This window comes from Lycorma delicatula, chromosome 7 (genome assembly GCF_047948215.1).
Source record: "Lycorma delicatula isolate Av1 chromosome 7, ASM4794821v1, whole genome shotgun sequence".
Taxonomy (NCBI): Eukaryota; Metazoa; Arthropoda; class Insecta; order Hemiptera; family Fulgoridae; genus Lycorma; species Lycorma delicatula.
Genome location: NC_134461.1, coordinates 7784395 through 7807855, shown reverse-complemented (window position 1 = coordinate 7807855; position 23461 = coordinate 7784395). Strand labels below are relative to the sequence as shown.

The following is a 23461-nucleotide window of genomic DNA, read 5'->3' as shown; positions in this document are numbered from 1 at the left end:
TACCAACAACATCTTTAAATTTTTAATCAAGACACGAAATCTTGTATTTTAACATTTTCGTTTGAATAAAAATCCGAACATAATTTTTTAAATTGAGTTTACTGTAGACAAAATTATTTTACAAGTAGGCGAAATTAACTGTAAATACGGTAATTAAATTTTTTATTGCAGTAGTACAAAAAAAAATATCAAATCTTTTAGTTGTCTTATTTGTGCACTGACCAGATTAGAAAAAAATTTGGTTACGACAGTTGTTTTTAATACAAATGAAGACTGGAAATTAAAAAAAAAGAATAGTAATAATCACTTACTTTATCTCCGGTAGTCGCAGCTGTTAAACAAGCGTGTGACCCATCATATTTACCTATAGTTACTCTACCAGGCAAAATATGGTGATTTAATTGAAGCGTAAATATCGGAATGGCCATTTTTATAAATGACTAAAGAACTACTTTCCATAAATAGATTACAATATCTGTCCTTCAGCAGGTATCACGTTAAAATAAAAATACTTTGCACTTACTAGGGCTAAACTAATACCTTACGGTGGTGTAACAAAACGTTGCTAGGCAACTTGTTTAAACACACCGAGTTGGTCTAGTAGTGAACGCGTCTTCGCAAATCAGCTGATTTTAAAGTCGAGAGTTCAAAGGTTTAAATCCTAGTAAAGGCAGTTTACTTTTATACGGATTTGAATACTAGATCATGTATATCATTACTCTTTGGCGGTTAGGTTGTACTGTACAGGACTACACTTCACTTACGCTAATATATATGCTCATTCATCCTCTGAAATAATACCTGACGGTAATTACCGGAGGCTAAACAGGATAAAGGAAGGTAACCTGTTGATTAAAATAGTTTCTTCTATTTTGTGGTTTGTTTTAAGTAAATATTTCCTAGTAAAATATAAATTTATTACATTAATTAACCACAAAATTAATTTAATAAATTATTTTGTAAAGTATTTCAATTTTTGTTTACTCTGGATTAATTACTTTTTACACTTAACCTTATTTTTAATAAACAAGAAATTCTAATTAAATGCTTGCTTTTCAATACCCCTTAATAAATTACATCGGTGATATAATAATATCAGTATAAAATTAGTAGTATACAAATGCAGTAGTTGGGGTGAAAAAAATTTGCAAATAGTTTTATACTTTATAGAGACCAGTTTTTACATTACATCATATGTATATTATTATATGCAGCAGTGAAAATGATAGGAAAAGTCTCTTAATGACAAATTTAGCCATACATGTAATTTCATTGTGCAGGAAGTTGAACATTCTACTTTTCATGTCATATTTTCTCTGATAATATAAAAGGTACAAAATTGTATTAATAACTAGTTATAATTATCAAGGATAATACAAATAAAAACAATGATTTATAATATTATATTTTTTTTAATGTTAATATTAAGGCATACAAATTTTATTTATTTTTTCTTTATTTTGTTTAAAGAGTAATAATAATAATCTCAAAAATTACAAAATGAGTATGAAACAAAACAGGCTATTTGAATAATATGTTAAAGTATTAAATAAATTATATCTTAAAGATGTAACTTTAATGCAATAACAACAAAAATCATTTGTTTTATACACTGTACAAAAAGCACATTTTCTAAGTGGTATGTTTCACGATGATAAATATGGTACATGAAATTATATATGTTTTATTTAAGCTTATAATTAATACAGTAATAAAAGCTAAAAAATTGCATTTTATTAACATAATTTGATCAAAAAATTGTGGTTATCCATTATACTTTATATATGTATATATATATAGTGCATTTTATTATTTTTTTAAATGAATCAAAAATTTACTGATGTTGAGCAATCATTCAATTGGCTGTATTTTAAAACGATACAATACGACAAATTAATTACATTTAATAATAAATTAATATAAATCACAAAGGCACCTTATTATTTAAGGACAAATGCAAGAGATTACTTTCAGTCGGGGCACTTAGAGGTTGTGTTTATTATTATTATTTTTTTTTTAGTTTATTAATAAAAGTAGTTCTACAAACCATCATGATGTTATTACTCCACAGATTAATGGATGTAGAAAGTCAGTAAATCTTAGCTTTTCAAATCATGAGTATATTTTTATAAGGGCATTATTTATAAGTGGATGAATACAAAATTTCTCCTAGGTTCTCATGCCTGTTAATTAAAAGACAGCAAATAAAATAGGTATGGAAGCATGAAAAAAATTATAAACTTTAAATTTTATATCTGTAGCTAAGGAAGAACCTAGAGTAAATAAATACTAAAAATTCTAGAGTTTAGATTTTATTTATGAAATCATTAATTAATCTTAGCAAAATAAATGTCAAGATTTTGCAAATGAAATTAAAAATCCTTTTTAATAAGTTTTTTTTTTGTTTATTTATGTATTGAGTATATTTCAGTAACATGAAATAAAAACATAAAATTCTGTTCTATTCAACTTTAATTTAACTGAATTTTTAGAAGTTGCAATTAGCTGTATTAATTAAAAAAAGAAAATACATTTTTAAAAATAACTTCGGATTTAATTTTCTGGAACTGCTGTAGATATTACTCTTATAAAAATCCCTCACTATTACCAAAGTTTTATAATGAAATATTTTATAATACAGCTAAAGTAAATTAAAATTTAGTTCAATTAAAAATAAGACAAAAAAATTACAACTAAGTATTATTTAAAATTAACTATCACAGTTTAATTAGTTTAGTTTAAAAATAATAATAATAATAATAAAAAATTGTACCTGTATAAACAAAATATATGTTAGTAAGAATAAATACATAATATTTTTGTGTTTTTATATACCACAAAATAATTTTGTTCTTTTATTAACAAAACACCATTTTCTTTAAAAAAGATTCAGTATTTATAAAAACAACTTAACAATACTATCATCTGATAAGATGATTAAAGCAAGATATGTACTAATAATATTACAAATAATACTAACACTAATGAAAATACAAAAAATACAAACAGATATATAATAATCTCACACTTTGGCAACATATTTCGTTTAGTTTCATCTATGCATATATTGTATTGTAAAGCTCTTTACAGTAATTTAATGATGGTAACAAATAGTTATTATTAAATAATAATAAGTACATAAGTACTTTAACTCTGTATAAAAATATATAATAATACCGTAACAAAAAAATACTCTCACTAAATTACATTCATTTGTATTTATATAATCTTGTTTCTTTTTTTTTAATATATGTATTAATTTTTAAGAACACAATTCAACTGATAATAAGCAAGTGAATTTATTTGTTTATCAAAGGCAGCTTTAAGGAAAATAAAATTAAAATTAACAATTTACTATTATATTTCATTTGTGTACATTTAGATACATTAATATGATCATATCGTAGGTGATCTGATTTGAATGTACTCCCAAAATCAACTTAGAAATTCTTATTGAAAATAAGCAAAGAAATAAAATGGGGATTTCACACTATCTTCTTTATTGAACTATTAGTTAGTGCATTTTTGCAAATCACCAAGCCAAATTGACCAAAAAGGCGGCAGCCATTATAGGCTCTTCATGTATAATGATATCTTTATACTCTGTTCACCACAAGAACTGACTATATAATGAAAATCATTAATTTCAAAGAAAATAAGTAGACTAGTGTCAGTTTTACCTCGGTGCTTTACATTTGACACAGCCGTAAGAAAGACTAGGACAGGTATTGTATAGCAACAAATTAATGTACTGCTTTTTTGTTTTGAAAGGGTGCATTAAATAACTGTTTCATCTCAGTACAAGAATATTGTTGCAAAATAGTTACTATATTTTTATACTTATCAAGAGTGTCAACAAACTGAATTAATTTGAAAAATATGCCTTATTATTAAAAAAAAAAAATGCATTTGGAAAAAATGCCTTATTATTATTATTATTATCAGCTTACTATGAAAATTCAGCGGTAAACAATTATCTCAAAGAAAAAAAAATTTACTGCATTCAATGTTTGTATGGGGTTTAATTTTTTATATATAATAAAAAAAATAGTTTTGGGCAATTCTGTTATATCTTGACATATTTCTATATTATATACTTAAGTAGCAAGACTTCTGTCGGCACAGTGTCAATGTTTTCTGTCTTTAGCCTAGCAAAGTCCTTGAACAAAGTATACATCAAATAATATTTTCTCCTGACAATATTAGTAAATTTTCTTTAAAACTAACTGCTATTTCAATAATTAAAAACTATTTCAATAATTAAGACATGATAGTAGGCTTTATGAATTTTATGTTCTCTTCAGTCTGAATTTTGCACTCAGGAAATTGTTCTTGGTAAGATTTAATAATCTTATCTTTGTAATCAAGTGTACTTCATTCTCATAGATCTTCAGGGGGCTTAAATATTATGGTAAAATAAGTTTTTTTTTATGTGAACTTGTATGTACTTTTTTAAGATTTCTGAATTTTTTTGTAGATTTGTTAGCACTTAAGTCTACAATAATGAATTAAGTATCATAATAAATAATAATAATAATAATTTATTTTTTATATAAATAAAAGAGTAATTCTTATTTAATAGAAATATATTTTTTAAGTACCTATTTATTAGTAATAAAAAAATAAATTGATCACTCTTTGTTGACTAGTTATTTTTCCTTATTATTATTATTTTTTTTTAATAAATGCATTTTAAACTATAAAATTATTTTATGTTACAATTATGCCTAATTTACTATGAATATAATAAAAAAAGAATTTAGAAAAATATATTATTTATCTTCGAATAATATGATTAGGTTACATTTTTTAAATGGAAAAATGATATTATTGAAAATAAATTTAACTTACATAATACTAATATTAGTTATGGTAAAAATCTATGTATATGATTTAGGCAAGGGTAACTGCTGTATTATATTACATTGGTAACTATAATTATTAAAAATATTTAAATACATTGTTAAAAATACAATAAAATATCTTAAAAGTTATATAAATGCTCCTTTATTTTAAATTAAGGTCTGTCTTCAAATAAAATTAACATCTGATAGTTTAAATTTGTTAAGTCTTAAAACAAATATTTAAGATTTTATAATTTATTTGAAACTTTCTTTCTATACAATGTACGTACATTGGCATAAATTATAAACTTTTTTCCACAAACATGCCAGCATCAAAAATTTATCAATTAAATATACTAATTAAGAATTACAGTCTGATAATGATTTTTTTTTTTTTTTATAAATTAATATTGAAAAATCAAATTTATGTTTAAAAATATTATTTTAAAGACGTTGGGACAAGAATTCTAATTTAACTAAAAATTCAGTAGAAGTTTGCATACATAAACATGTATTTTTTGCATTTTAGCACAAAATAAAAGATTTAATTTGGTACAAAATTTTAAATTGTTACAAATACAACTAAATAAAAGTGCAGAACGCAGTTATGTAGTATTATTTTATAGGCTTCTCAGATCATGACACTGGCTAATTAATAATAGTCAGTACAAGGATATAGTATCCTACAGGAATTCCAAGCAAGATAGTAAACTACCCTGGTAGTAAACCATCCTTTTTTAATGCTGCATGCTTTGCTTTGTTCTTGATCCTTTCTTTCCCATTATTAGTTACATGAATGCAGATCTGATCCTTCTAGATTCTCTATTCAGGTTTTGAAGAATCATAGCATTCTTAGTGTTTGTTAGAGAAAATATCTGCAGATCAGTTTTGGGGATTTTGATTTTAGCCAATTTATGTGCAGTAAGTCTAATAATAGGAGAAATGCCTGTCTCATAAATTAGTTGAAAGAAAGAAAGTCTTAACTCTCATAAAAATATTTCATCGTACGGTATAGGTTTATTAACTGCATAAACGTTTTTCACCTAATGTATCAGTTATTACCTAGTTGTTTATTTTTCTCAAAATCAAAAGCGTAGTTCCTTCTTCCTAAGAATCTTGGTGAGTGCCAAGAGTTGTCTAAGAGTGACTCTCAGTGTAGTATATCTTACCGGTTATAATGGTTCATACCACAGATGATAATGATGCTGATTAAGAACCCAACCACCATTTCAACTGATATATTATGTATGTGTACGTTATATAGGCATATTAAAAATTTATTTTTAGAAATATTATAGTTTAATAAATCATTTTTAATGTTGTTTTATAAATTTTTTGCAAAATCAGTTGAGTAAATTACATTAATATTAGCAAGAGTACAAATTTGTATCGGCAGATGATGTTTCTTTGTTCTCTGATTAAATATAAGAACCTTGCCTCGACTTATCGAGCATCATAAAGCCGAAGCCGGAAGAGCTTCTTTTAAGTAATAAATATACACCGGTTCTGATGGCTTTACAATGATTTTTAAATAGTGAGATCCTCCCAGTCTTCGGGTCCCCTGACTGTAACTGATATCCGAAATACAGTTATGTTTTGAAGTTCTGTTGTGCAGGAACTTGATAACGGATTTTCCTGGAGATCAACTTCTTGTAATGCTGGACATGTTTTTAATCTTTCGACATCAACCTCTGTAAAGTAGAAAAACAAAAAAGCGTATATATAGTAATGAAATATAATTCTTAAAATTATTTTCTTAGCTAATCAAAGTATAAAGATGCGGTAAAAATTTTGAAGTCAGAAATTATTGTGTATTAATCCTAGTTATTGTGATGCATGTTATAATCCAATTGTCACGGAAAATTGGTGAGGGTAAAAGAAAGATGAAGTGTTGGGATGACAAAGATATCATTTGCTTTAGTTAATGTTATATCAATAAACGACATAAAATGAAGAATATAGAAGTTATCAGAGTAAAGTAGAGAAGAGAAATAAGAATGTTAAAGATTACAGTAAAATGGCAAATGTCCAGATTGACCTTTAAAAGAACAAGTTCAGATAATTTGAAACTTAAAAAAGATTACTAGACTTAACTAGACATATCATTCTTAAAGTTTATTTTATTTATTTATTGCGTATGGTACCAAAACACAATACCAATTACAGTCAAAAATTACAAACAAAGATTTAACAAATTAATATAAGCTACTGACTCTGAAGTTGCCATCAGGAAATCTTCAGGATTACCTTCATAAGCTGTCCTAGGGCAAACTTATGTGATGTGTTTAACAGTTTGATTTTCACCACATTCGCAAAGGGGCATCGTAAAGTTTAATGGGTAACACAGTTAATAAAAATATGGAAATATAAAACATAAATGTATTTCAATAAAAAGATATTCAGAACATACATGTAATGATAATAATAAAGAGATATGAGTACAGTAATATTATACAAAAATTCTGTTGAGTAGACATTTTCTAATAAAAGAAACAGAATTTAAAAAAATTATCTGAAAGAAATTAAAATTTAAATAATTTATAAAACTCTTAAACTCCAGCAATCTTAAGATTGCCGGTAAGTTTTATATTTTAATTATTTATTGTATAATGATACAAACAAGGCATGTTTGATAAAATTAATTAAAATTTACTATACAGTTTTATAAAAAATGTCAATTAATAAACTTATTGAGAAGAAATTAATTATTCATCTGCTAACAATTTACCAGGTGTACACTTGGTAAATTATTTTTCAATTTTTCTAAAATTTTTACTTTTTTTTATTGAATTTGTTTTTGTTTTCAGACATGTTGTAAATGAATCCTAACATTATTGATGCATATGGGACTCTTAAAATCACTGAATTTATAGAGGTTTGAGAACATACCCTAGCGAGTAAACTGTAAGATTTTATTGTGACGTCTTGTAAATCAAGCAGCCTACCCTGCATAAAATTATGAAGTTTATACATGGCAAAGAATACAGTATTGATGTCATTTGTTTTTTTCTTATTTTATATGCACAAAAGAATAAAACCAAACATCATTACAGTATACTGAATGGATATGCTCCACAAATTGGTGCAGTGACGTAGAGGGCATTTTTTAAAAGATTTTAGCCATTGGGTTAAGTGACAGACATTAAATTTCTTGTAATTGGAGTCAGTTAGATAGCCATGTGGGAAGAATAATTTTATACATGAAATGAAGGATTATAATTAAACTTTATGAGACAAGGTTTGAGGGAAAGCAAATTAAAATTAGAAGCAGAGCTTCACCAGTGGTTGGAAAGTACAACTAATTTTTTTTAAGCATCATATATGCAGAGGTTTTCTATAATAATTTTTATTTTCCTTTAGGAGGAAGTTATTCTCTTTACTCCTTTATCAGATCTGCTATTTGTTCTAAAATAAATAATTTCTTCTTGGCTATTCAGTGTAAATGCTTTTAAAACACGTGGCAGCTTAATTGAAACCAATATGGGCATTATAAAAGTAAGCTTTAAGAGAATTGATCTGTTAGTATCACTAATAAGGTTATTTCTTCCATTAAAATTAAAAAAAAATTAATGGATATGTAATCATTATATTCATATTTATTTATTAGTAATAACTTACCAGTAATGAAGTTATGATGCGCATTAAGGATGGCTAGTTTTGGTGTCTTGTAAGCAACATGTGGTAATGATGTAAATGTGTTATGAGAAATATCTAATCGTTCAAGTTCTGCCAGATCTGCCAATTCATCTGGAAGTTTGCTCATTTGATTGTGTGAAAGATTCAATTCTGAAATGATAAAAAATATTTTTTTAATTTCATTATTTATAAAACAACAACAAAAGAACAAGATATAAATAAATCTTTTATTCTGATGTAATAACATATTTTGTAGATCACATCAGAAATGGGTCAATATATGCTACTCAATAAATAAATAAATATTCTGATCTATCATTTACCTGGAAAGACCAAGGGAAACTGTAGTAAAACCTTAATAAGAGCAGCAATACGAATACACAATTAATTATAAGATAAAAATAGATTGATTAAAGTCCTGTATTATTTATTTTATTAATATGCCTTAAATAACATTAAGGTAAATACATTAAATATAAAAAAATTACAATTAAAGTAATTTACAATTCAGATGTAAATGAAAACTATTTGTGCAATTATTTATGCTTATATTGATAGAAAATTCAGGTTCTTTAAAAAAAAAAAAAATATTTAAAAATTCATCAACAGTGTAAATAATGTTTCTGTAAAAAAAATCATCTATTAGTTGTATTTTAAATAGATTAGTGGGAAGATTTTTAAAATGGTTTATAATTTCTTAAAAATAATAATTGAAGTGTAAAAAAGCTTTCTCGTAAGCTAAAACATTGTATTAAGATACCTGAAAACAGTTCTGTTGTAGAGTTTGGATATAGCTACTCTGCTTTTTTATTATGAAAAATCAATTTTTTAATGTGTGATAAAATGCTAAGCTTACCTCCATACAATTTAAATCTCAATTCAAACCCAGAACATTCTGGATGAAATTCAAAGTTGCTACCAATCTGCCATGGAGATCAGTGGAATGGAATTAATAGATGCTAGACTGTTTATTAATAAACTGATAATGTAATTCATTACATGGAAATAAATGTATGACAAAGTAAAATGGGTTTTTTTTTTGTTTAGTTTTGTTAAACTTTTACTTATTTTTTTTTTATCTGTTGACATAATTTAAACATTTCATTTTGTTTATAAAAGAATGATAAAGGTGGTTTCTTCAAAATTTTAAAATAAGTAAATGTTTTATTTTTAAAATACATTGTAAAATAAGAATGAATCAATATGTGCATGTATATATATATTTTCCAGACAGAAAAATTTATATATGTACATATATTCATAATACCATTCAAAATTTCAAAATAAAAAACAATTTTGAATTAAATGAATGTGTTTTAATGTAGTTATAAAATTAATTACCAGCCGATGATGTGAGATGTCACGAAAATCAATTATTAATGGAAATTGAAATTAATATGGTAAATTTAACTTTATATAACAAAAAAAAAAAAAAAAAAATATATATATATATATATATATATATATACACACATATATACAGAATGTCCCACGAAGAGTTATATGATTTTGATTTAGTATTTTTAAATTTAGTATTTAAGTTTACGTATTTTAGTTGTTTGTTGGTTGCTGTGTTCCCAGTATTTGTTTTGTCTGTTTGCTCTATGATTTTGTGAATTTTATTTGGTATTTTGAAAGCTTCCTGGTAGTCTTTGCTGAAAGTTTTGTGTGATTGTCAGTTATTAAATATTAGTGTTATGTAATTTCTAGTGTATTTTTGAGTTACTTATTCTGTACAGTATGGTTTTTAAAAGCACGTGAAGGTAGCATGTACCTTGTGCCAAATCTTTTATTGTACTGAGTTCTTTAGGGTCGTTATTGGACCTTAAGGAAGAAGGTCTAGCTAGGGCGAGTTCAAATTCGATAAAAAATTCATTTTCTATTTCATTTAGATTAATCAGTATTTATATGATATTAAAAATATGTTTTTCGGGAAAATTCCTGATGCTAGTTGACATAGTAACGGGTAGCAACAGATCTTAATCCTAAACTCTGATCTACGTGGTGCATAATTTTGTACTCATTTGAATAAGATATGTTCAGTGTAAAATGAAATTTAGGAATGAACCTGTAATAAATTCTAAAAATTTAATTTAATTTACTTTGAATTAGTACAGTAAACACCACATTTAAAATATTTAGACTCTAAAAAACAGAAACTTTCCACTGCGTGTTTGGCACTGCTTTATTTTGGCGTTAAGCCATTTTTGTATTATGATAATGTAAAAAAGATCACATGTGCCAAATTCTATTTTAATTTGAAAATGGCGGAAGATGTCCTATGTTAACATATTTCTTTGTAATTTATCTTCATTTTATTTACTCTGCCAATTTGTTTATTCGGTTATAAACATGTAAATTATATTTACATCTTGTTTTATGTATTTATTATTTTTTTTTAATCTAAAGTTTTATTTTCATCATGAATGAAAATTTAATGGCTTTTTTTATTTTCATTTCAAGTTCGTGGTTACTTGTCTGGTTTGATGCTTCTCTTAATTTATTTCCATTCTATGATTTATTTTAATCATTCTATGATTTGTTTTAGGCTAATAATCAAATTATTTTTTTTATAGCCTATATGCTTAATTTTATACTTTATTTTAATTTTTGTCATTCATTCCAGATTTTAACCCTTTATCTTCCTTCTCCAACAAAATTAAGTAACTTGAAATACATTAATATATTGTCCACTTAACTTTTGTACTTCAAGAAGAAGAGAAAAATACATTTTTAGATCATAACATAATTTAGATCAGAATTGATAGGTTTACTAACTTATATGGATAACAAAAAGAAACTGCTTCTGAATCGAACTGGAAAGATCAGTGGAAACTATGGGAAAAGTTTGATTGATCAGAGCAGCATATAAAACTAGTGAATAGGTGGTTATAGTACATACTCGTATTAATATATAAAATATAAAAGAGATAATAGTGATATAAATATTACAAGAAATAAATAAATTAATATGGAATAAACTAATAATTTTGAAGGAATTAATTGTACAATATTTGAGAACATACTACATTAAATCAGTATGGATCTAATTAATAGTTATTTAAAAATTGTTTCCATGAAAGTAGGCTAAGAATTTTAATAAATTGTTCAGACCTTTTTTGATTCTTAGAATTTTTATTAAAAATAAACATTTTAATGTTACTCATAAGTCTCAAAATCTTATTTACAGTACAATGCAATATTCTATTATCATTATATCTTAAGTAGAATTTTATTATTGTAAAATTCTGCACTCTACATAATAGTTTAAAGAATTTCTTTCAAATTCCTAAATATTTGTTTGTTGCTGGCAAATTTATTTCCTGAATGTATAGAACTGCTAAAAATTAATTGGGACGCTCAATGAAAAACAACATATTCCCCTTAATACACAATTTATTAACGATAAAGAGTACAAACTTCTATTTTAATAGTGGATATGCCCTTCCTTGTTCTTTATTATCTAACAACCATTTAGGATTTGATTCAACTACTCTCTCTTGTGTTTTTTTCAGTTCAATGTCATGAAACTATATCTTGATTGTTGAAGAAATCACAGAAATTTTTGTTGTATAGTCTTCTTTGGCAAATTTTTACTTACAAATTGATCAAAGATTGTTAATTGGATTTAAGTCTGGAGAGTTACCAGGGTGTGGAAGGACATTTAAATCGCATTTAGTAAAGTTTTGCATTTTTTAGATGTAAGTCAAGTTGTTAGGTGTAAGGCAATCTTGCTGGAAAATACTTTCACCAGCTAGAAAAAGTTTTTGTATGACTGAAACCAAATGGTCCTGGTCTATGAAATGTCATACAGCCTCAAAACATTGGAGGATGTTTGGTGTTTGCAGGATGTAAAAAGATGCGTTCATATTTGGACTTCTGCATACAAACTTATCTTATGCACCTGGACTGAAAAATGTGATTCATCAGAAAAGATAACCTTTTTCTCTTGATCTACTGCACATTATTTATAGGTCTTAGCTCACTGTAGACATTTCTTGTGCATCATTAAAGTAAGCAGTTGTTTCTTCATTGATTGGTATGCTTTTAAACGAAGACTTCCCAAAGTCTTCGTTTAACACTACTCACAAGGATATCAGCACTATTTTTTTCTAATTTCTCTATTTAAGTCTACAGTGCATAACTTAGGGTTCATTTTGATTTTTATCAATAAACTGTCTATATTAGGGAGTGGTTTTCCTTTTATGACCGCATTTTCCTTTTTGGGAAAGAAAACGAACCAATATTTTTAAACCGCTTTAAAATCCTGTTTGTAGTAGCAAAACCTTCCTTATATTTTTTAGCAAACATCCTCTATGATGTGCTTTTAAGCTGACATAAAGTAATGAATGTGCTAAATTTTCAAGATGTGCCAATCTTCTTTGGTGAAGTGAATAATAAAGCTTAAAAATTATTATTATAGTATACAAAACACTAAAGTAATATTTGTACTAACTGTTTGAAAGGTTTTGTGCACCAAAAACATCTGGTAAGAACAGCTGCAGTGTTGCCAACTGTCTGTTATAAAAATATAGCAAAATTCCCATAGAATTCCAATTAATTTGAGCGGAACTGTAAATTCTCCTGGCCTTTGGCTGTCTGCTTTCAATATCTTTTGTAATTCATCCATTGTTTTATGATTTTATTATCAAAATAAAAAAAAATTCTGCAACTTTTGTTCTCCATACTTTAATATTTAATTTACAAATAGTTGAGGTACAACATGGGAAATGCAAAAGAAAAGACAACTTATAGTAAAATGTCGATCAAAGAAACATGATGCGTATAAAGATTAATTAATAAAAATAAGAAGAAATCAGGTTTTTTACATTTACATCTTCTTTTTTGGTTAGACATTATCAACTGAACATCCTCCTATTTTCTAGGTCCTTTCTTCATTTCATCTTTCTTCATTTCCTCACTGCCGATTCCCTTCCTAATATCCTTACACGTCCCAATTCTTCTTCTTCTTCCTCTCCTTCCTTTCATTTTTTCCTCTTTTCCTGAAGACAATTTACTTGAAGGATTTTTTACCGTCGCATTTTGTTCTTCTGTATCATCTTCATTAAGTTCAGCTCCTCTTCTATTTTGCGTACTTCTTGTATTTCAGTTTTACGTCCATTCATGTATTTCTCTTCCATATTTCTAATCGTCCATTATTCAGACCCGTTTAATAAACATTCTTTATAAAACATCTAGCAAACAATTCGCTTAGTTTATTTCTCAGTTAGATATTGTTTATAACGTCACATTTTCTTTTCACGTCTGATTTTAAAAATTGCTGTATTAAAATGACGATTGTTATATGTATTTCTTTACCGGTTATTCAACAGAGTATCCTCCTTCTTTCTGTGAAACCTGATATTTCCAGCAACTCATCCTTTTACCGGCAAATTAGATTAGATTTACAAATTGTAGTGTATTTAATAATCTATTTTACATTTAATTCTGTCTTTGTATGGCATATTTGGTACTTGGCAACCAGAAGATTATGAAATTTACAACCCACCATTCTGAAATTGGTAATATAGCTTATTAAAGGAAAAAAAATAGTCTGAAAATAAGATGGATAATTTACCTTTTTTTTCAGATAGTTAACGGCAACAAAAATGTAAGTAATAATATTATTACTTACATTTTAGTTGTATATATAAGTTATATATTAAGTTATTATATTAAGTTGTATATATAATAGTTATAGTATATATAAGCTGTAGTAAGGTATACATAAAAAAAAAAAAATAATAAATCAGTGACAGAAATGTGGATAGAGATAAAACTGAAGAGGAGGTCAGAGAATGGTAACTAATTTTTAATAGGGCTATACCAATTAACTATATATATATATATAGTATTCAAAAAATTTCAGTCACATGAAAAATTAATAAATTGTGTTTTTAAAATTACTGTAATGTTCATTTATTTCTGTCATTAAATATCTTTATCCTTTCTTACAACCTGTTCTACAGACTGTTTTAAAATTCATTCAATTTAGTTCGGTGAGCAATAAATAAAAATGACAGACCAGCATTTTAAAAATATAACTTTTTTACTTTTATACTTCTAAATAATTTAACTAATATTATAATGCGGTCATGGCCTAAAAATGTTATTTTCAGATTCATTTGTTAATCGGTGTAATTTTTTTCAGAATGAAAAAATACATATAAAACACCAATTGTTAGTTACCTGTAATCAGTGAGAATTTTACTGCAAATTTTGCTGGTATTTTAGTAATAACATTGCTTGATAAATTGCATCCTTTGAGTTCAGTGTGTCTCATTAAATGATAAACTGCATCTGGCACTTGCATCAATTGGCATTCTGACAAATCTGTAACGATTAAAAAAAATAAAACAATTATAATTAACATTGTATACATAATTGGACTAAATTTAGATTTAAAAAAGTAATTTGATTACGATTTTATTGTACTTAAACTCTTTTTTTCTTTTATACAGTTGTCCTTACAGGCGGTTTAATATTCATAATAAAACACGATTGGTGTTATATAACTTTATGATGCGTTAGAATTAGTCCACGAAACACGGCATTAAACATTGGTTTTCTTTTTATCTTACATATTTAATTTTTTAAATTTGAAATTTAAACTTTTTGTAACAACACACCGAATCATATTTATAACAAAACATTTTTGCAAAATTTATTTCAAAAGATGTGTTTACTTTGCGACCATCATTAGAGATTGGCTATTTTTTACGGGTTCTGTTAGTTTGTCAGATTTTCTTTTAATTAGGCTAACATAAATTAATAATGTGGATGAGAAGCGAGTCTTATTTAGAGTTACATCTTTTAATTTAGTAGATTGTTATTATCTGTACTCTTGTATGTTAGTATTCCATTACCTTTTATAGCGGCTTTCCGTCACCGAAATATCTTGGTGGAAACGTTTACCGTGTTCGTCACTTACGTCTCCGTGGTTGTCCGAGAAAAAATCCAGATGTGAATGTAGGAAATGTATTTTCAAAGACATTTTACAACCCGTTACTCTGTATGAAGTAAGAATATCTTGGTAATTGTCGGATTTTTATTTGTCGAGAAAATTTTTGCAAACGTCTTTAAATGAAGCCCAAGCTCACTTTTTACGTTATTTAACATCGAATTAAATACATCATCTTTGACTAACTCCCTTATTTGAGGACCGACAAATATTCCTTCTTTAATTTTTCCTTCACTTACATTCGGAAATTTCTGCCTGATGTACAAAAATCCGGGACTATCCTTCTTCATCGTTTTTACTAAGTTTTTCATTCGTCCTAGCTCGATATGGAGGGGGAGTAAAAATTTTTTTAGGTTCAACTTAGGGATCGTCAATAATATTTTTCCCATTTGAAGTTAAATTGTTTCGTTTCTTCCAATCTTTGGTAACATAATGTTTACTCCTACCTCGGTTATCCCGTTCGCAAAGAAAACACATGTACTTAGTATATCTTAACCTTAAAAAAATAGCCTAACAAAATAATTATAACTTTCAAATCACCACATATGTTCCAGCTATATTTTTTATAATTTATTTTTTCAAGAACGTCTTTAATCACGTCGTATATCTCTTTCAAATTAATACCGTAAGCGATTGGTATCGAAGGATATTTGTTACCGTTGTGTAGTAGAACCGCTGTTAAACTATACTTGAACGAAACTATAAAAAGGCGCTAGTCCTCAGGTTTATGAACTTGTCCTAACTGCAACGTAAGCGCATCAATATTTGTGCAATAAACCAAATTATTTTCATCGATAAAGTACTGGGAAAGTTTTTTTTTCGGCTTCGAAAGCCCGAAATTTTTGTATTTTTTTAAAGTAAATTCCAACCTTGTAGTTTTCATCCTAACAGTTCGACTTGATTTTTTGATAAATTTAAATCCCTAACCGAGTCGTTTAATTCACCTTGTGATATAAGATGTGGCTTATCGGAAGATAAATCAAAATCATTGTCCTTCAGTACTGCCCGATTCTTCATCGCTGCTTTCGAAACATACATTCACAGGCGGCTCAGGAATCGGAATAATTTCACTGTAAGGTACAGGCTTGATTGTAGATTGCAATGAAGGATATTTTACAGTACGTTTAGGTTTTTTAGAAATTCCAGACGCACTTGTTAAACAAAAGTAACAATCGGTTACATGATCCTTCGGTTCATGCCAAACCGTAGGTACACCAAACGGCAAAGCCTTCCGGGTACCTTTCAGCTATCCTCTTAAATATACAGAACAATTAGTGCATACTATATGAGGAGTCCACGTCCTTATCCTGATCACCAATTTTATACTGAAAGTACAAACGGTATGCTTTTTTTAATTAAAGGTGTAATGTTTTTTTCTCTATTTGTTTTTACGGTAAGCTCACCGCATACATAACAAAAGGCATCCGCATCATTTACACAGTTTCGAGAGAATACAAACAACACAGCTGTGTTTTCAGCTACATGTTTTCACCTCTACAGACACGATTAATCTTGTCCATGAAGGCTGCTCTTCAGTATTAGATATAATGTCATAATATGGCATTATATCTAATACACTATATAATATGACTACGATACGATTTAATTCTTTGTCTAGTATTGTTTATTTATAGCTTACAAATTACGTTAACAAAGTTAAACGATAAAAAATGAGCTAACAAATTACAATATAGAAGCTTAAAGGGCTAACTACACGTTGAAAAATGTAAAATATTCATTAATTAAGATTTAAAAATGGTGGGTGGAATTAAGATTTTAAGTTCATATTCGTTTTCAGCATTAAACAACAAATTAAAACCGTGTATCGCATGTTAGGAAACAAAAACGACAATTATTTATCACGATAACTTATGTTGTGTTTATTTTACAGATGTTTATTTACAATTGTTTATAATAATAATTGTTTAATAATTTACATTTGTTTATTTTACAATTTTTTTTCCGCACAGGATGATTTGAATGTTTTGTAGCGTGTTTGAAAAATGCCACGCCTCACCGGGATCCGAACCCAGGACCTACGGGTGAAAGGCTGAGACGCTACCATTAGCGCCACGGAGGCCGGCAAGATACATAATAATAACTATTTTTATATAAAATGTTCGATATTTATTATTTACGAACGGAACGATCTTAACTGAAAGTTACTCTGTCAGTTTTCATTAACTTCTTGCAGATTAAATTAGGTTTAAAATGTTTTAAACGAAAAATTCAATCGTTTACGTAAACGATTTACAGAAAGAAAAATATTTTTAAACTATAAGTTTTTGTTGTGATGATTGTTATAGCAATTAGATGTATACCCTGATCTATATCTGACATTTTATTGAAGTTCGACTTAGTTCTCCAGAGAACTAAGTCGGAGTTCCTCTGGATTGTTTTTACAAATCTCTTTTCTTAATTTTATCAACGTAAAATTTTTTTTGCTTTATTTCTTTTTGCGAATAGTAATTTGTTTTCATACAGACTCTATGTTTTGTAGCCTGCTTATTCATTTTTTAAATAAAAATTAAAAATTTTAAATAAACTTTTAACAAAATGAAATCGAAATATAAAAAACACATTAAAACTTTATTAAAAATTAACTAACACGATGTTCATTTGTTCTAAAAATTAAATTTACGAAAATTCTTTACAGATCGCTTTGAAATTTTGACACAACGCTGCATTCTAATACTCGCGTTTTTATATACCTACTATTTATATACCTAAGATGTTACATCTGTGACAGGTAAAAACATAATCTTTTGAAAAACAGCGCTATCTGTTTGACGTAAAAGCAACACACGCTATACTAAATATTTTACGATTCCGTTTCAATGTTTCCGATGTGTGAGTCCGCTATATACTAAAAAACTATTGGACCGATTTACTCGCGGGGAAAAAAGAGATAGCGGAAAATCGGAAAAGGAAATGGAAAAGGGGAAAAAGAAAGGGGGAAAGGGAAATAATGGGAACAGAAATGGAGAAAGTAAAGGGAAAGGAAATATGGTAAAAATGAAAATGGGGAAGGGAAAAGGTTAAATTCTGTAATGCTCATTTTGTTAATGTTTTATCAAACTTTTAATTGTCTTCATTTAATATATATATATATATATATATATATATATATACACTCAAATCTAGCAATGGCGAAGCATTGCCGGGTCTGCTAGTTTTGAAATAAAAATGATAAATGTTTTTATTTCATCTAACAACTTCTTTTCTCTTCCCGATAATATGTTTTTAGGTAGGAATTAGTAAATAAATCTGTATTCTGTTCGCAACATAAAAATACATTATATAGATAACATCAATATAAAATAAATTATAAATATAAAAACAAATTATGAGAAAAAAATTGATGTTTTTAAACTCCATATTAATTACTTAAATACAAATAAATGAAATAATTATAAGGTAAATACACTAAATATAAAGAAATAATTCACAATTCAGAAGCTCCTGTTGAAAATTATTTTGAGCATTTTTTTTTGTGAATTCACATTATTTAAAAATTCATCGATAAAGTAATGTTTCCATAAAAGAAAATCTTTGTAGTTGTATTTTAAATAAATAGGCGGGAAGACTTTTTCAAATGGTTTGACAAATTTATTAAAAAGGTAACAAAGATGCCTATCTCAGTGGCAAAAGGGTAGTGTCTTGGGCTTTCATCTGGAGGTTCCAGGTTCGAATCCCAGTCATTTTTCACATTCACACATATAGGTTTCTTTGTAAGCCTCTACGGTAAATTAATTCATCGGTTAAAAAAAAAATAAAAAGCATAATAAAGGCCTCTTTCTTGTAAGCCAAAATATTATGCTGAAACAATTAAGTTAGGATTAAATTTACGCTAAGTTTACCTCCTGACTCGCTTCCAATGTGTACTGTATAAAAAAATAACTTTTGTCTTAATTAAGAACGGAGTTGTTTTGTTGATCGATTGCATTATCATTTCTTCTTCTTTTACGTAGAATGTTGAGAGTAAAGAAAAATTCCATTAGATATGATATGGTAGCCTGGTGGGCTGGTCTAGCGGTTAACTTGTCATCGCAAATCAGCTGATTTTGAAGTCGAGAGTTCTAAGGTTCAAATCCTAGTAAAGGCAGTTACTTTTATTTGAATTTGAATACTAGATCGTGGATATCGGTGTTCTTTGGCTGTTGGGTTTCAATTAATCACAAAACTCTGGTACGGTTGACTTGAGACTGTTCAAGACTACAGTTCATTTACATTTGTAAATATAATCCTCATTCATCCTCTGAAGTAATACCTTACGGCGGTTCCAGAGGCTAAACAGAAAAAGGAAAGAAAGATATGATACGCTAAATATTAAATAAACAAAGATATTGTACTCAGTCAATCAGAAGGTTTACCGAGCATTTATTTCATCTTTTTAATGTGCATGAAACTGCTATACGTCTAAAACCTACGGCCAGAAATAAATAAATTATTATTATTTTACCACATATAAGGGGTTAACATGTTTAACGAATTATGTCATTTAAAATTACCTTATACTCTTCAAGGACTTCATTATTATTATTATTATTATTATTATTATTATTATTATTATTATAAATATTTTTTTTAAATAATTAAAAAATATAGTAAATATACAGATGTATTTCAATGATTATTAAAAAAAGAATTATTACTTCATTTCTTTCTTCAGAGAAATAAGTAAATTTTATGTATTATATTATTCTCGAGTAATAAGATGTAACATATCACATTAGATATTCAAATCCCTACATTCACTTTTGAAATTTGGGTTTTTCAGTGCAAACCAAAATAAAAAAAATCTATATATTTGTACTGCTCTGCTAACTAATCGGGCGATTACAGCTAATCTTCTTTTGTTTTTTTTTTGTAGGAAAAATGCCAAGCCTGACAAGGATTCAAACCTTGAACCATTTACATGAAAAACAGAAGACAGCCTACTACTTTAGAGGTAAATACAATTAGAACAGGAAATACCAAGGTGTATTTTATTAGAATGCATTACTTGTCTCCTATAAATGCGGTAAATTATTTAGTATCTTTTTTAATGTTGTGATACAACGGTTTAATTTAATATAGGCAGTGAAAGTATGACACTTGCAAGAAAAAAAAACAGATACGCACACAAATACACTCACACACATTAATTCATACACTTTTTAAAAGAGAAAGTGGAAAAATCAAGGAAAAATATTACATATGATTTAATTTATTGTTTTCAAATAACAGAGAAAATTCTATCATTTTTTTTATAATTTAAACTTAACACACCAATTTTGTACATATAACAGTGGCTCATCCTGTGCTGAGTTGAAGCAGGGTGTATAGTGCATTATTTCATATAGAAATGAATTTAATAAATTTGCTAATCTTTCTTACGGCAATGATGAATGTAAATCATCTGAGGTATAAGAGGTGCCAACAGACACAGTAGCTCTCTTTGAAAGTAATGATATTCATTAACAAACCGGTTCCTTTGATGAACATAATAAAGGTTTTGCTTGAAGGACTGAATACCGCACGGGTTTTGGAGGGTTTGACTTACAGTTATGTAACCATACATTTGACTTACGGAAGAAGGCAGTGTAAAACTACTTCACCATTCACTCTTCCTAGTAAACCTACTATAATAGATGGCTACATCATTTTTGGGACTGACTTCATGTCGGATCACTTGCAATCATTATAATTGTAGCAATTAATATAGAGGCTTACAGTATACATATTTATTTAATCTTTTACAGATTCAACAAAACTGACTTTGTATTGTTTTATATAAAATTTATTAAATTAACCTCAAAATTACATATTTTTCCTGTAAAATAGTTAAAATAATCTGGTGTAATTAGCGAATGATTTTCTTCTTAAAAAAAAAAAATAATAAATCAATAGATTTAATAACCAGGCATAACAGAATTTCTTTAGTTATCATCCGACCAAATGTTTTTGAAAATTAGTAAATGTATCTAGATTCATTACTTGTAAATATAAAAAGAATTTCTGTAGAAACAATGCAATCATCAGAAACTATGTTTCCAATCAAGAACATAATGTTATTTGATAAATAAGCCTATCGCAAGTCAAATTAACAGTATAAAACTACATGTAGGAAGCCGAAATTTTATGTAAAAAATATTTTTAAAAATCCTATAGTTGTGAATCATACTAGTAAATAAACTCTATATTTTCTCAGCAGTGAAAACTTGTTCTGTTCAAACTACTGCTGCTAATTGTTTTAAGGATAAAGCCAATGTTGAAACACCTCTGCTATTATCATACCTTATATTACCGAATAACAAATAATTTTCTGGGTAAAAATACATTTTGTATGAAGCTCTATATTTTGTTTAAAATAGATATAAAAAAAGGATATTTTGTTAAAAATAAGTTATTATGTTGGAACTAAACTTAAGTGACAGTTGATACATTTTCATACCAATTTAAAGAGATAAATGAAATTAAGTTAGTCTTAAAATCTGTAGTTAAACCCTTTTAGAGATAATGTTTACAACAAACTGTCTTTACAACAGAGAAAATTACTCTTTTGTGCGGTTCAAAAATTGATTTCAGAAAAGTGATTATTTTCTGAAAATTTCTCAACCTCCATTAGTGAAATAGCAAACTTATATGAAGATATATATATGTGACACTTTTAAATGAGAAATTTCTAATAGTAATATTTCTTTTCAAAGGATTTAGATATCTGTGAATAAATGTAAAATAAAAAAATAAATAATGATAATAATAATGTTAAAGAATATTGGTAATGCATGAGTTTCAACAGAAAGGGAGTTCCTATTTTCATTCAGTGGTTTGGAGCGTTCCACATTTATAAGTTCATACAAGAATTTTAATGATAATGAATACAAGAGTTTTAATGGTAATGAATTTTGTGATCGAATTATTTCAACTTAGTATCATAATCGATATGATTATGTCCTGTTTATGTCCTGTATATGTCTAGTCCTGTTTTTAGGTCCGTATGAGTATTTCATTATATCAAAACTTAAACCGTGAAAGTACAAAATTTATTAAACAATCGTTCAGTAACAAATTATACTATATAGGTCTGCCCCACAGCTAAGTAAGGATGAGGTTTAGCGTTCAATATGTCACGCGTCCAACAGACAGAAACTAAAGTTCGTTAATCGGAATCGTAATTTTAATAGCTGTTCTACACGTATTATTTTTTACCTTATTGTAATGTCGAGTGTACCGGTACATTTTTCTGCAAAAAATCGTATAATAAAGATTTTTGAAATATACTTTAGTTGTGTTTTAACGTACACGAAAGAAAGAAATTTATTTTTTCTCGCGTACGATTTAAAGAGTTATTTTATTTTACCGCCGACGATAGCAAAACAAAAAGAATAAGTAACAGTCAGACGGCACGCGTAATGCGATACCCTATTAGTAAATTACTCCTACGTTTTTTCTGATACGGCCGCATAAAAACGAACGTATTTAATTATAAATTATTACGAAAATAGAAAGCGACTGTAAAGAGAGAAATGTTTAACCGGAACGACAGTAGGGTCTAACCGCCCGTCGAAACAATGACTCACCTAAATATCCACTCTCTTCAGCAGAATCACAACGGTGTACGACGCGAGTCACTCCGGATGCCATGTTGTTTCCCCGTCCCCGCGCGCTTCACATCAGTCTGCTACCTATACTCCGATAGCAGCAGCTGTCGCACATCAAACTTATTTCTAAGATAGACGGCGAAGTCGCTATGCACCTCTTACTGAATAAATGCCGCTGTGTAAACCGACCGCTTAGTACGTAGAACTCTCTAAGAATAGCCTACCGTTTTTAAAACAGTATCTCGCTTACACGCTCTCATTATAATGAATATCGTGTCAGTAGGTCTGGCAGCGCCACATTAACGCAAAGTTATTTCTCGACGACTTTTGATAATTATATTTAGTAAATTTATCGTTAATTTTATTATCCGACGTAAAATAATTTTTCATTCGTATAAATTGTTATCCTCGCTTATTTTCTTAATGTCATTTCC

The 23461-nt window shown here is 27.5% G+C and overlaps 2 protein-coding genes and 1 long non-coding RNA gene across 6 annotated transcripts in view; 1 reads left to right on the top strand and 2 right to left on the bottom strand.

The window, feature by feature from the left end:
- Positions 1–760, bottom strand: part of LOC142328059 (BBSome complex member BBS2-like) — a 73148-nt gene extending 72388 nt beyond the window's left edge. The window contains exon 1 of the mRNA XM_075371527.1: positions 312–760. Coding sequence (XP_075227642.1) covers positions 312–428 — 117 coding nt within the window. The 5' untranslated portion in view covers positions 429–760. The remainder of the gene's footprint in view (positions 1–311) is intronic.
- LOC142328062 (uncharacterized) overlaps positions 513–23461 on the top strand; it is a 94035-nt gene continuing 71086 nt past the window's right edge. For all 3 annotated transcript variants that reach the window (XR_012757180.1, XR_012757179.1, XR_012757178.1), the window contains exons 1-2: positions 513–840; positions 20315–20392. This is a non-coding gene — a long non-coding RNA (uncharacterized LOC142328062). The remainder of the gene's footprint in view (positions 841–20314; positions 20393–23461) is intronic.
- The window catches only part of LOC142328061 (leucine-rich repeat-containing protein 20-like), a 53972-nt gene continuing 31903 nt past the window's right edge, over positions 1393–23461 (bottom strand). The window contains exons 1-4 of one of the 2 annotated variants that reach the window (XM_075371530.1): positions 23007–23147; positions 14670–14813; positions 8463–8630; positions 1393–6535 (exon numbers count right to left, since the gene is read on the bottom strand). In XM_075371530.1, the coding sequence (XP_075227645.1) occupies positions 6372–6535; positions 8463–8630; positions 14670–14813; positions 23007–23070 (540 nt within the window). In that variant the 5' untranslated portion in view covers positions 23071–23147 and the 3' untranslated portion in view covers positions 1393–6371. Of the gene's footprint in view, positions 6536–8462; positions 8631–14669; positions 14814–23006; positions 23148–23461 lie in introns of those variants that run through there. The other variant, XM_075371529.1, reaches the window with a different exon arrangement.